We start from the raw sequence: 14,679 nt of genomic DNA, 5'->3' as shown, positions 1-14,679 counted from the left end.
TTTTAAAGCAAGCAACGCACTCCTGTTGAGTGAGGTCAAAGGGGAGAAACAGGGCAAGCTGGGGCCTGGACCTTGGCGCTCCCAGCCACCCGCCTGCTGTTTAGAAGCCGCCAGAGATCCCCAAACAGCATTTCCTTACAGCAGCCCAGAGGGGCTGAGACAGTAGCAGTGGGTGCAGAAAGAACTGGGCTTTGAAATGAAAAACAAATGGTGTGCCTCAAAAACTGAAGTCCTGACCCCGACCCAGCTGACCCGTCCCTAACCCCTGACCCTGACCCCAAACCAGCCCTGAGCCCTACCTCTGACCCTCCCCCTTCGCTGCCACTAAGGTGTCTTGTCACTGCCCGGCCACCTTCCCACATTTTCACAACGTGGAAAAATTGTGCCGACAAAGTAACCCGGACGTGCACCACATACCAGAGTGGCAACAATACAAAGAGCAAAAGAAAACACATTCTGAGAGAAAAAAGTTTATTTTTGAAAAAAAAGGTGGTCGAGCATTTTTATCCCACACCGGAAGCGAAGGCCATGCTGAGACGCTACAGCGTCTCGACGTCCTTCACTCACGTTCTGTCCTCTCCACGCACATCAGCTCACTCACACCTGCTTCCAGCGTCTGGCGTCAACCCCCAAAGTCCCCGGCTGGCAGACGTATGTTCACATACACAGTTGGTTTTTACATTACATACTTGATATTTATAAATTTGATATTTGTTTTGTACATTTCTATGGCTTCACTACTTCCAAGACAAAGGTCACGTATAAAAATAGACTGTCCAGCATGCGGCCAGCGTCAGGCAGAACTGCTGACGGGGGCGCCCAGGAAGCCACACAGATCTCCTTTACGTTTACAAGATAAACATCAAGCTATTTCATATATTATATCTTTATGTCTTCAACCAAGTTCCGGTTTAAAAGTAACAACCGACAACATGTAAATACAGAATGTTAGGGAAGGGTTAGCACATACAGGGAAAAAGCTGTCTTATGGATTGCCTTTCTACAAGGCAAACACAGGTGGAAATAAGTGAAATCCACATACAGGAGAAGAATCTACTTGGGCAACATAACATGACAGATGTCATGGATGCCATGTATTTGACAGCGTGTCCGGAAACGTTCTCGTCTCCCAGAGGCCTTGCACAGCGGTCAGAGTGGTGCCTGCACACAGACACCGTCCCCTCGGAGGTGGCGCTCGGCCCGCAGCCGCAGGCCGGGAGCACGGGTGTGGAGCGGCCCCTGCAGGAGCGCAGGTACCTGCAGACCCAGGACGACACCTCCGTGCTCCGCGCACACGGCATCCTGGGACGAAGATGGTCCAGTTACTTGGGAAAAAAGCAGTTGAGTGAAAAAACGGCCAGAACTCCGTCACATCACTGAATCCACAGACACCGAACCTCAGCAATGCCCCAGGGGCGCAGGGCAACGCTGCTGGAGGGTCTGGGGCTCCGCGTGTGTCCGTGAGTCCAGGTTCACTGTCAACACCTGACACTACGCCTCCGGTTAGAAATGTGGCACAGAGCCCACGTGCTGGATGGAGGGACAACACTTCAGAAGGACAGGTCCCGCTCCTCCAGGACCCACACCTGGATCTGCCTGGCGAGCAGCCGCGCCCACAACCACACCCCCTGCCACAGAGCTGGTCTGGCACGTGTGTGTTCTCCAGGGAAACTACGAAGCCAGCAAACGTGCTGCTCCAGAACCAGGGGCGAGAAAAGCTATGGAGCAGCTCTGTCGGCAGGGCCAACAGCGGACTGGAGTGAGAGAACAGAAGAAAACCCAGGTGCTGTGCAGGAGCCCCGGACCCTCCCACAGTCTGAACACCTCCCGTGGGCCCTGGGGGCCGCACAGGGCGACCCCCAGACACCCGGGGCCTTTCAAAAAGTCAGTCCGCCCCTCACCGGGGCCAAAGCAGGGAGGCTGATTGCTCGCACTGGTTTCACCCCTCAGGACACCTGTTCAGGGTCACTAGGTGTGGGTTCTTTCCAAGGTAACACAGGGTCAGGAAAAAGTCCCTCGGATTCTTCTGGAACCAGTGGACATCTGGCACTTTGATGCTTTCATCCCTCCTCCCCCAACACAATGAAAAAAACACACAACCAGCAACTCCCGAGACTTACTTCATTTACTTAAAATAAGGGAGCTTCTCAATCATGTCCCCGCTCAGAAAAGTTGGGTTGCTGAACCTCAGGGCCAGGAACCAAGATGCTGATAACGTCCAGTTCACACTCAGACACACACGCGTCACACACACACGAGAGTTCATGCACTCACACGCCTGTGCTTCCCTTCACGTGCCACACGCAGCCCCACTTGGAGCCGACACCGGCGTCCCTGGCACCGCAGCGGCAGACGTGCTGTGCGGGGAGCGCGGCGGCTGGAAGGAAGCCCGTCCCTGCGAGACGCGGTCCCCCTGCGTGCTTGTCAGATCTGCAGTCACAGAAACCCCACCGCTCGGCGGAAACCCACAGTCAGGAAGGCCAGAGAGGACGCCCGCCGCCGCCCGGCTCACTTGTCCCTGTAGTAGAGCAGGTAGCACTTCAGGGGGCCCGGCAGGGGCAGGCTCAGGACCTTCTCCCGCAGGAAGTTCACGGGGGGCTCGGGCTTCGTCTCGGCCGGGCTCTGCTCCTCCTCCCCCCGCGGCTCCTCTTCCAGGCCCTCGCAGCCGCTGTCCTCGGACGGGCTGGAAATGCGACTGGCAAAGACCTCTTTGTCCAGAAAGACGATGGTCTCCATCCGACGGCGCCGAACTCTCCTCCGCTTGAGCCTGGGGGTGGTCCTCAGTCCGCTCCCGCCTCCACTCGCCGCTTCCTGGTGAATGACTCTCTTAATGGCGGCCCGGATGGCGATGCGGGCCAGGTCCTGGAGGCTGCGGACCGCCAGGGGGGCTGCGGGGCAAAGGACAGGCGTCAGCGGCTGTGGCGGCAGCACAGGCCAAACCACCCGAGACCTGCGTGTCCTCAGGCCTGTGAGCTCTCTTCAGAAGACACTCCACGTACACACGGGACCCTGAACTTGGACGAGGCTGGATCAGCCCTGCCCGCTGCCCCATGGGCGGCACCAAAGCCTGGGCCCGCTTCCCTGGGTCTCTCTCCATCTCGTCCCCCTGACGCTGCGTCTCCTCACGGACCCTCTCGCCCAGCTCACTCCTGCCTTAACGTGTTCACAGCACTTTACAAACCGCCTATGTCCTTTTTTGTTGAAGTAGAGAAAAACAAATCCACAACATTTTTAAGAAAGAAACTCCAGCCCTGGCTGGTGTGGCTCAGTGGACTGAGTGCTGGCCTGAGAACCAAAGGGTTACAGGTTCGATTCCCAGTCAGAGCACAGGCCTGGGTTGCAGGCCAGGTCCCCAGTTGGGGACGTATGAGAGGCACCGATGGATGTGTCTCTCACACAGTGATGTTTCTCTCCCTTTCTCCCTCCCTTCCCCTCTGTCTAAAGATAAATAAATAAATAACCTTTAAAGTTCTCTTAAAAAAAAACAAGACTCCAGAACACACCACAGAGAAGTCGAATCTGGCCATTACAGCCCAGTTTCCAGCAGGCCCCGCACACGCGGCCTGTGAGTGTGGACAGGTGTCAAGGGTTTGGGTCCCTCCAGCTCCGGCAGTACCGGTTCTTGCCCTTGGCACCTCGAGGCTCCAGACAACCTCGGCCCATGGTGCGGGCCCCAGTCTGGAACTTCATCCGCCAAACTGGAGAGGCCTGCGCAGTCTCTGCCCACCGCTCCAGGGCAGCCCGGAAGCCCCCACCACTACGTTCTCAGCACCTCGCTCCCACATCAGCACCGACCCTTCTCTGCTCCACTGTCCTCCTCTTCCACGAAGGCCTCCAGGGCTCACCCTGCCACTTGCTGCTGCTCCCAAGGCAGCTGTGACGAGTCCTTCACAGGGCATCTGACCTCCCACCACCAGCGCCAGCCTCTCCAAGGAGCCACTGGGGAAGACGGCCCAGCTCTGGCCCCAGCCCAAGTCTCCCACTGGCTCCCCCTCTCCCCAGCCACAGTGGTGCTTCCTAAGGTTCCGATTTCTACTCTTCTCCCCTCTGCATGCTCACTCCTCCCTTTGACGTCTAATCCGTGGCTTCAATGAACAGACACCGGCCAGCCACCCTGACCGATGCAATCCTGACCAGGGTCCAGAGCCTCCCATGAACCCACACCAAGAAGGTCCCCGTGAGCCTCCCCCGAGTCCTTCTGCGTCCAGGCCAGCGTCTTAGGTCTGACTGTCCCCTCAGGCCCGGACGGCCCCCACGGCCCCCTGGCTGGCTCCCGCCTGCCCCTCGCCCACCCAGCTGGCCTGTCCACACCACGCGACCTCACGATGCCCCGCCTTCATCCGTGTGACTTTTCCAGCTGGGAACACAAGGCTGGGCTGGCCCGTCGCCTCCAGACCCCAGGGGGCAGCACGGGACCACCTGCCCTGCAGTGATCGCGCAAAGCCCTGGCCTCAACCATGAGAGGCTCCTTCTGATGAGGCTGAAAGATCTAACACTGGGGCCCTGGACTCACGTAACTGGACGAGCCTGGACCTCCCAGACTCGGAGCGGGGCGGCTGCACCAGTGGAGCAAAGGACACGGCCAGAATCTTCTTGGTCTCCCAGGCGGAAGGGCCGGTGCGGGTGATCTTCGTCAGCTGCCCGGAGACAGAACGAGGGTGAGCACAGGCCTCGGCTGCTGGTCCATTTCACACAAACACAGTCATTCCCACGTGTGACCTGAACTCTCGGATTCAGGGTCCCAAGAGAGCCCGATGCCACGTGACCCTGACGTGAGGTGATGCATCACTCATACACAAGTCACCCATAAACAAGTCACTCACGTTCTCGAATGTCAGCGAAGACACTGTTTACAAGGAGAAGTTCTCGGCATAATGAGCCTCAAATGTTTAAGCACCAGCAACACGTGCTGCGCACCCCCCTGTGCCTTTGGGCTCGCCCAGCGGGGACACGCCTGCCACACGGGCCCCACGTGCTTTTGCCAAACCACCACGATTTCCAGTCGTCCGTAAAGCACAGACCCGTTCAGGCGACACGCTGACCGAATGGGGACAGCAGGACTCTCTCAGGCCGGGTGCCACACTTGGCACGTTTCTGGGGGAGCAAAGAGGCAACAAGCAGGAAATCCTCCGGCAGCTACGGAATTCAGAGAGCTGGTGGCGATGGTGGCACCGCACAGACAAGCGTCACACGGAGCGGTGCCAACATGAGCGCAGGTCCGAGAGCCCGGCCGCCAGCTCCCAGGGGCGCAGCCCGGAGGAACACGGGAGACACCAGGTCCAGGCTGCTCGGCATGGCATGCGACCTCACTTCTTCAACAAGCAAATCACCAAGAAAAATAAAGAAACTCACAGATGACGAGACACTTGGGAGACACGTCGACCAGAGGCCACGCGCAAGCCCCACCCGGACCCCAGCTCACACGCAAACACATTCTGAGACGATCACGAAACACTAGCTGACACCGCCACCGACCGCTCGGGTCGGCGCTAGCTGTGCGGCTGCATTTCAGAGACTGAGCCCTTGCACAGACGCTGCGATGCCTTCGAGCAGGTTCTGTACAAGGGATGGGCGTGGTCCCCCCCCCCCCCCGCCCACACCACAGCCGAGCTCCTGGGGCTCCTGGTGCCGCCCGACCCAACCCGGGCTGGCGTGAGCGGGTTTGCTTTCATTCCAGGAGATTCAGTCTCTCTTGTAAACCTTGTTTCTCCCTTACTGTCTTCACTTCAGAAGACATCACCTCGCAAGGACGACGCAGCCTGTGCCCGAGGCCACCTCAGTGGCCACTGGGCCAGGACCACAGACGGCAGTGTGAGTGCTGACGGACTGGAGGTCACAGTCACGACCCCTGCACACGAGCCCGTGTGCGATCTGAAACACGAAACATGGACAGTCGCCGTTCTCACAAGGACGTCACACCACAGGCAGGTACGAGGGCCACCCTTGGCCATCGGAGTGGAAACTGGGAGCAGTGTCCCTGATTCACTCATTTCCTAAGGTGAACGAGTGCTTCTCAAACAAAAGAGATCAAAATAAATTAAACATGAACATTTAAAAACTACAGAAAATTGCCCTGGCTGGTGTGGCTCAGTGGTTTGGGCACCGGCCTGTGAGCCACAGGGCTGCCAGTTTAATTCCAGTCAGGACACAGGCCTGGGTTGCGGGCCGGGTCCCCAGCAGGGGGTGCTCGAGAGGCAACCACGCACTGATGTTTCTCTTTTTCTTTATCCCTCCCTAAAAACAAATAAATAAATAAAATCTTTTTTTAATTACCAAAAATGGTGAAAACACACATACTCTCTTAATTTTATTGTTCCCATTTTTCCTAGTTCTTGTGGAGAGACATCCTCCCCCCACGACCTGGTCGCGCCTGCCTTTTCCATTTAAACCCAGTATCACAGACACTCGAGCGGGATGATGGGGGGGGGCCGTGATTTAGGGAGTGGAGGGAACAAGGAAAGAGGCAGAAGGACTCAGGGACAGGGACAACAGTGTGGAGGGGTGGGGAGTATAAGGGGCTAAACGGCAGTGGGAAACAGCAAGAAAAAAAAGAAAACACACGAAAACAGTTATGACCGAATGGAAGACTCAGGCAAGATTCCCACCAGCACGGGACTCAGGTGAGATGCTCACAACCAGACTGCCGACCAGAACGGACTCACCCCCGCACTTCTGACACACACTGACCCCCCAACAGCACAGCCGGGACGGGGACAGAGGCTGGGGGTGTTCAGGGTGGCTCTGCAGAGCCAGCACCTGCCCCCGCCTGTCTCGTCTGTGGGACTCGGGCAGCAGTCACGAGGCGACAGGGAGACACATCGACCTCCGGGAGCCGACCCTGGTGGAGAGGGGCGGGCCGGCCGGGAAGGGGTCTGACCTTCTCCTCCAGCGGCATGACCAGGATGCCGCCCACCTTGAGCAGGCTCTTCATGTAGTCCTCGTGCTCCCTGCGCACTCCGGCGCCGCAGTACACCCGGTCATACCGGGAGCAGTCTGGCGCAATCTCCAGGCAGTTGCCGGTCACGAAGGAGGGTTCGCAGAAGTCGAACCTGCCAGTGACAACGGTGTTCATCCCACCCACAGGGACTCCCACCAAGTCTCTATCTAGTCTCTGCATCACAGGAACTACCCATGATGCCGACCACAGACTCGGTATTTTCATCTACAGTCGCTCAGCACTGCCACACGACATAACCAGCCAGAAGCTGGGAGCCGGAACTCGGGTAGAATTAAACTATTAATAATTGGAACCCTACAGCCCTGGCTGGTGTAGCTCAGTGGACTGAGGGCAGGCCTGCAAACCAAGGGATTGAGGTTCGATTCCCAGTCAGGGCACATGCCTGGGTTGCAGGCCAGTTCCCAGCAGGGGACGTACGAGAGGCAACCACACATTGATATTTCCCTCTTTCCTTTCCTTCCCTTCCCCTCTAAAGATGAATAAATAAAACCTAAAAAAAAAAAAAAAACTGGAACCCTACAAATTCCAAACCACAGATCATGCAAGTGAGCAGGATCCAAGCTACAACCATCACCCTCCAACCACCCTCATCTCTGCTCTGCGTTTAACTCATTACTTTGTCCAAAGTTGGCTGCACGAGTGACATGGGGCACGTAAAACACGTTCGGTTTTTCTGAATGTTGTCATCCCTAGAACAGGAACACTCATGCTTTGTTTAAAAGCAACTCACAAGTATCATTTAAAGACACTTCTCAATGGGACACTTCTCTTTCAGAAACAATTAGGTAACACAATGTCTCCGCCAGAGACAGCTGAAAACTGAGCAAAACGAACACTGTTTCCCTCTCTTACTATATCGGTGAAAGATTGCCTTCACCAAAGCACCACAGTTAACAAACCCTTAAAAGTACAAAATATTTTTAAATCGTGAGGACACAGCCACACCCGGGCCCTGGAAGCCCGCACCTCGCCCAGTTCCCACTGCGGCCCCGGAGGGCCAGGCCTCGGCCTCACCTGTCGAAGCTGTCGCTGGTCCTGATGAAGAAGTCGAGTTTCTGCTTTGCGTACTCAGTCACGTCTGGATGAAGCTCCACACCGTGGTTCACGCCAAAAGGACCTGGAGGGTTCAGACGAGACAACTGCCAGGCCTGGAGCAACAACTCTTCGGCCTCACCTCCCCTTTTTCAGCTGCACAGGCTCTGACTCTGCGAGCGACCACAGCAATCACAGGGTTCTCGGCCTTAACCCACTACTGGCCTACATCACCTCGCCACTCTCTACAGAGCAGCCTCTGCTCACATCAAAAACACTCGCTTCTCTGACACACTGATTCCACAGCTTTCCAAAGCCTAAGCCTCCCTATTCTCCAACTTCTAGAGAATTATTTGAAAATGTGAAACAGCCATAGTCTGCCCCGGCCAGTGTGCTTTGGTGGTTCGGAGCACTGTCCCACAGACCAAAGGTCATGGGTTCCATTCCCAGTCAGGGTACAGAAACCAGGCTGCAGGTTCGGTCCCTGCTTGGGACGCACCCAGGAGGCACCCGATAGGTGATGCTTTCACTCACTGATGTCTCCCTCCCTCCCTTCCTCTCTCTCTAAAATCATAAAGCATGTCCTCAGGTGGCAATTAAAAAAAAGCCAAAGTCTGAAACAAAAGTTCAAGGTTTAATAAACTGAAGAAGAAACATGTCTTTGTAAACGAGCCCTCAGGAAGGACAGGAGCCCACAAAACAAGCACGGAATGTGGCGGGAAAGGGATCAAGTCCAGGGCCAGGCAGAAAGGCAGCTGGGTGAGAAAGAGGGAGGACCCTGTGTCAGCTGAAGGCCTTCAGACCCAGACCCGCAGGCACTGGCAGTCGAGGTTCTGACCTCTGGAGCGGTTTGTGAGGAACGGTGTCAAGGCTGAACGACCTGCGGAGGGAGCTCCAGGGACACACCGGATGGGGACAGAGGTACTGGTGCACAGCTGCCTCCTCCTCCAGGCAGACCTGAGACGCCTCCCACGAGAGCAAACTTGCAGTCACCCCTTCAAACACACCCAAGCAGCCCGTCGCGTCCACGACAGATGAAAACAGCTTTCCCGCCTCGGCTCGCTGCTCCGGGCACCCAGTGGGGTTCTCGGCACCACTGACCCTGGAACGATGCCGGGCTGCACAACCAATTTTGACTCCTCGAAAACTTAACTGCAGTCTCAAAACTTCACCAAAATTCAAAATATATGAACTTTAAAAAAAATAAAAAAATCTGACCTGCTGGCATGGTTCAGTGGATTGAGTGCTGGCCTGTGAACCACAGGGATGCTAGTTTGATTCCCAGACACATGCCTGGGTTGTAGACCAGGTCCCCAGTACGGGGCACATGAGAGATGACACACTGATGTTTCCCTCTCTTTCTCTCCCTCCCTTCCCCCTTCTCTAGAAATGAACAAATAAAATCTTAAAAACAAACGAACAAAAATTGCATCCAACATCCACAAAAACCAACTGTTCCTGCAAAGATTTTCTAAAGCAGCTCTCACAACTACTAGAAACAACGTTGCAATGTATACCGCGTCTGCCACATTCAGAACCTCCCTCAGTCAAAAACGTGGGAATCTCCACATTCAGCGACCCAACATCAACCAGTACCCGACTCCCAGCAGCCCCCAGCTCCTGCGCCCCCACCCAGCTTTCTCCGCTCCAGTCCCTCCTCTGGGAACACAGCACCACCTCGCTCACAGTGAGGCAGGTGCCTGACAAGGGAAGAGTTCTGACACGTCCAGATTAAATTACAGCAGACAGGAGGGCGGAAGGAAGACGAGGTGGCTACCGGAGGTCTGGGCAGGAGCCGGCAGGGCTGCCTGCCCTTCGTGCTGAGACCTCTCGTCTCCCAGGCACCGTCTCAGCTCTTACCCAGAGAACCAGCCCTGCACCAGGCGCCTGCATCTCCCTTCCACGTGAATTTGCCAGCCTGCCCCCCACAGCCCACCCTCACGGACAGCACACCGGCCCCAGGACCGGCCCGCTTCACCTTCCCTCCCCGCTATCTGTACCCAACGTGAACCCCTTCAAAACAACTTACATCTTCCTTCTGAAAACTCATCGTAATAAAAGGGCCCCCGCCCATCTGGGATGGACTGGGTTGCCTTCTCCATCCAGCAAGGCCGCCAGTGTTTGGCCCAGATGCCCAGGACCTGGGCCCGCTTCCCCTCAATAAACTCCCACCAAACTTTCGGCCATGACAGCTGTCGACAGGCCTTTCCCCCACCACATTCTGCCCCAAGTAGGAATTAAATTAATCCTCAGATATCGGACACTGCGGATAAAATCCTGGAATTTATCTAGAAGTAAACATACAGGTATGAATTGTTCCAGTACTCAAATACCAAAACAAACAAAAACTGCTTCAGAGAACTTTAATTCCCAGGGGACTTTAAAGTTAATTTTTGTCAGTTTGGGGACAGAGTGACTCCACTAAGCAAAAAATCAGGTCATGTCCAGATGTACACCACAGCTCTGCTGTCCAGGAGGGGGCGTGCTGTGCCCCTGCTGGAGGCCCAGGTGGGAGGGCACAGGGATGGGAGGGTGCCCTGGGGCTCCCTTCACTAGCCCCCGGCGACTGTTGGTGATACCGACAGTCACGTCCCACAGCTGAGAAGGCCAAGGGCAGCAGGACAGGTCGCTGCACAGGACACTGCCCTCAGCCTCTCTTCTGCTGCAGACTCGCCCGATTACCTAGAATGAGCCCCACCATGGAGCTGAGGTAGCCGGTGCCGCTGCCCAGGTTCAGGAAGGAGAGCCCGGGTTGCAGGTCCAGGGCCTCCATCACCTCCGAGTAGATGCACGGAGCTGACAGGTGGATGTTGCCGTGCTTCCAGGCCAGGTCTTTGTAAGCATTTTCCTTAAACTCCTCGAGGTAGTAGTCTGCGCGGTCGACAGCGCGGAAGGCCTGCTCTACCAGCTCGGTCCGGATGTACTGCGCCTCCTTCAGGTTGTCTATCAGCTCGTCGTTGTCCTCGCCGGCGCTCACAGCCCCGCCCATCCTCACGAGCAAACGAGGGCAACACTGCAGTCAGAACATTTCAGAAGAGCTGTTTACAGTAAGAGTAAATACAGAACAATGAAAGTTCGGAACACATGCCCACTGCAAACTCTGACTTCCTAAAATAATACAGATGGAGTATGTTTGGTCAACGCCCACCTGCCCCAGATTCGGAAGGAAATAAATTTGATGATATACACACAAAAGGAAGTCTGTCCTTTACAGTATTGACTGATTCTAATTAACCTGAGACACTTAAAACATATTTAACAACTTTAAAACATCACTAAACTGTGATTTCCACACTTGATGACTTTTATTGTCAATCTACCAAGTCTGGAATTCAGGGTTAAACTTATTCTGAAGGCAGACCTGCCTTCACAGGGATACACACACCTACGGCAAAATCACCAAATGCAAACACGAGAAAGCAGGCGTCTGAAACCGCTTCTCAGAGCCACTGCTCTGGGAGCCGTTCAGGGGCTGTGGCTGTGGCCCCTGAACGGCTCCCAGAGCAGTGGCTCTTTCTACGAGTCTTCGAAGTATAAAACCCTGGAACTCAGGTGAACAAGCATGACAAGGTACTCGGTGCTTATCTGAAATTCAGCTGTAGGTGCTGCCCTGTGTCTCACCTGGCGACTCTGCACCCACGTACAGCAGACATGATGACCCCTCACCTGCACACTCTGGTGCACGGACTTCAGGCAAAAACAACATTCACAGACTCACCCAACTGACTACGGTGACAAACACGGTGTCATAACAAACATAAACTCCATTTCTAGGCTGCAGTTCACAGGTAGGAAGAGCTGCTATTCCAACCCTCACCCCCTTTTCAGGTCTAGCCATGCAGCCTTTCCAGCTCTGGGAGGGCAGTCAGACACTTGCCACCTCCTCCCCACCTGCCTTCCAGAACGTAAAGCAACACTGTGTATCCCCTCTGGGCCAACTGATGGCACGTGATGTACCTTCCCCAAATTCTTAGGGAAAGTGCTTTGTAGAGGTTTTACTCTTGCTAAAAGTACAGAATTATCTGTTCCCATTTTCTGCTTACACCACATAACTTTCTCAAACTAACGGCTGTACCGCACATGACATGCTACCAGAGCACCAGACAGCTCATCGATTGTTGGGGGAAAAGGAAAACATCTGACCTCAAGACTAACACGTTTTCGAAGGAGACCACCCACCACTGCTGTAACACTGTGACTCGATGCTCTGCCGATTATGCTGGCTTTCCCTTCAGAACCCGCTGGCTTTGTAACAGGACAGGACTGTGAGGACTGCTGGGCACAGAGACACCCCGCTCACAAGTGGGGGCCGCAGTGGAAGAGGGCTCCCCAGGAAAGAAACAAGCACCGGGACACAGCTCCCGCTCCTCACAAGTGCACGGAAGTGTGGGGCATGGCTCTTTCCTGCCAGCCGGGGCCCTGCACTGCCATCAGCAGGACTAGAGGGCCCAGTGGTGGACTTCACTCACCACCGGGATGGTCCGCTTGGCAGGTCTCCAGCCCCAGTTTGTGTCCACAGGACAAAGCACTAATGAGGTCAAATCTAATCTGGGATAAGCCACTTAGTTTTCAGACTGCAGTCTGCATCCCTGCTCTAGGACAGTCGTCTGAAGATGTGGGTCACTGGTGGAAAGCGCAGCTGTCGGTGGCTGCTCCAGGGCGTGCCGGGAAAAGGCCCGAAACCGCAGGCCCCCACAGGCCCCAGAGCCTCTCACCCAGAAGCTGTGCCACGCTGGACAAACATGAGCTTTGCTTTGCACTCCTCTCTCCCACTTCGCCTCGCTTTGAAAGTGTATTCATGTGCAAGAGCTAGTGTGTTCGCTTGTCTGTTTTTCAGTACAAACAGCCCACCCAACCTTTTCACAGGCACCACCTGCCAGTCACAACCTCATCCTGGCTTCACCACACTATCAGGCAAATGGACAGGACAGAGAACTTGCTTTGCTGACAGTTCCCCACCAGCTGGCCTGGAATTCAAACCTGGGACCGGCCATAAGCTTGTGCTCTTCTTCCCCGCAACAAACGCGGCTTTTAGCTATTCTCACAGGGCAACACACTCGGGTGCTGAATGCGTGCTGATTCTGCCGGGGCCTCTCACACTCGCTCAGCGCTGCACCGCTCAGCGATAACCCCCGACCCATCCCTGCGATCCGTGCCTACTGCCGGGCAGACCCGCCGGGGCGCAGGGGCGCGAACCGCTCTTCTGGGGCTGCGCCGGACGGGGCTGTGCCACCTGACCCGGGGCCACAGGCAGTGAACCGCCCTGCGGGCTCGCACGCGGGGTCCCGTTCGGTCCTAGGGGTTTGTCGGCCGCGCGTGGAGGCCCCAGTTCCAACAGGAACGTCGCTTCCCGGGGAAGGTCAGGACAAAGTGACTCGCGTGGGAGAGGCTGGGAAAGGGGCCCGAAGCCGCACCCCCGCGGGAAGGACAACGGAAGAAACTGCGGCTTCTCCTCCTGAAAACCGGAGCTCGTACGAGAAACGCGAGGACATCCTTCTCCAACACTCCGGGGCCGCCGCCAGTCGGGCCGCGGACGGTGTCGCCCGGGACCCCCGAGCCCCCGCAGGACCGCCTGACTCCGGGACCGGGGCCGAGCGGCAGCTCCGAGCAGCAGCGACGCGAGGGGCTGACCCCGCGCCGGGCGCCGCCCGCCCCGGTCCCCAGGCACTGTCTGCGTCAACCCGCGGGAACTCCTGACTTGCCTGGAAACTAAATGCGAACCTTTCCGCCGAGCAACTTAGGAAGCCGCCGCGCCCCGCGGCTGTGACGACGCGCTCCGGGGACGCGGGACGGGGCCGGCGGGGGGCGGGGAGACCCCGGGGCCCGGGGCAGGCGCTCGGGCCAGGGGGCGGGCACAGGTGGACAGCAGGGAGAGCCCCAGGGCGGCGGCGGCGCCTCTACCTCCGGGCTCCTCCCGCCCGCGACCTGCAGCTCCCCGGGCTCCGTTCGCCTGTCTACCGCCAGCCTGCGCCGCGCCGACCTCTGCCGCCGTAAACATCCGCCGCCCCAGTGCGCCTGCGCGGGCAACGGCCTGACTGCGCGTGCGCCCGGCCGGGGTGCAGCCTTGGTAACGGCGCTGGGGGAGCGCCCCGCCCCGCAGGCCCCGCCCCGCAGGCCCCGCCCGCCGGCCCCGCCCTCGGCCCCGCCCACGAGATCTGGGCCGGGCGAGGCGCGTTGCAGAGGCACGGCCTTATCCCCGAGGTTGCGGAGGTCAGAGCGCAGCCGGGCGCGAGGAAAATCGCTTTGACACCAAACCGCGAGCAAGTCTGTGCTTGGCGCCCCCGCCGCCCTCGCCTGCATCACCTGCATCACCTGCACCACTTGCCTGGGGCAGAATCGCCCCTCTTTCCCAGGACCCAGCAGAGAAGCCCACAGTGGGGACAGGCCCGGTCCAGCAAAGACAGCTGTGAACAAACACGTTTTAGTATCGCGGAGCTGTTTCGTCCAAAAAGGACAAGGGAAGACATCTCAGATGACTCCCAAGTCCCAGCAGTGTCATTTGAAGAAGTGAACGCTTCTCTCGCAGCGTTGTGGTTCCTGACCTCAAACACAAAGGATGGGGGGGGGGGGCTGCAATTCAGTACACGCACACTCGCGCAAATCTGCAGGCCTGAGAGAGACGAAGGTCAGGAACGTCTTACAGGTGGGAAGAGAAGCTGGGACGTTACAATCAGAGTCTTCTGGTGGGG

At 57.0% G+C, this 14,679-nt stretch overlaps 1 protein-coding gene across 6 annotated transcripts; it reads right to left on the bottom strand.

The window, feature by feature from the left end:
* Positions 1–454: 454 nt before the first annotated feature.
* Positions 455–14,008, bottom strand: PCMTD2 (protein-L-isoaspartate (D-aspartate) O-methyltransferase domain containing 2). 6 transcript variants are annotated; one of them, XM_037161562.2, is made up of 6 exons: positions 13,892–14,008; positions 10,673–11,028; positions 7,973–8,075; positions 6,878–7,049; positions 4,514–4,637; positions 455–2,888 (listed from the first exon to the last, which is right to left on the bottom strand). In XM_037161562.2, exons 2-6 carry the CDS (start codon positions 10,977–10,979, stop codon positions 2,509–2,511), a joined length of 1,086 nt encoding a protein of 361 aa, XP_037017457.2. In that variant the 5' UTR covers positions 10,980–11,028; positions 13,892–14,008; the 3' UTR covers positions 455–2,508. The 6 variants fall into 6 exon arrangements, with proteins under 6 accessions (XP_037017457.2, XP_037017459.2, XP_037017463.2 ...); XM_037161564.2 differs by having other exon boundaries at positions 6,914–7,049; XM_037161568.2 differs by having other exon boundaries at positions 10,673–11,003.
* Between the last annotated feature and the right edge of the window lie 671 nt (positions 14,009–14,679).

This window comes from Artibeus jamaicensis, unplaced genomic scaffold (genome assembly GCF_021234435.1).
Source record: "Artibeus jamaicensis isolate MK-2021 breed Jamaican fruit bat unplaced genomic scaffold, CSHL_Jam_final contig_685, whole genome shotgun sequence".
Classification (NCBI taxonomy): domain Eukaryota; kingdom Metazoa; phylum Chordata; class Mammalia; order Chiroptera; family Phyllostomidae; genus Artibeus; species Artibeus jamaicensis.
This window is presented reverse-complemented; position numbering and strand designations above follow the sequence as displayed.

Coding starts and splice junctions, on each gene's coding strand:
- PCMTD2 (XM_037161562.2), bottom strand. CDS start 10,979: ATGGGCGGGGCTGTGAGCGCCGGCGAGGACAACGACGAGCTGATAGAC. Junction 8,076..10,672: donor CATGGTGGGGCTCATTCTAG/GTAATCGGGCGA, acceptor TGAACCCTCCAG/GTCCTTTTGGCGTGAACCAC. Junction 4,638..6,877: donor TCATGCCGCTGGAGGAGAAG/GTCAGACCCCTT, acceptor GTCTCCGGGCAG/CTGACGAAGATCACCCGCAC.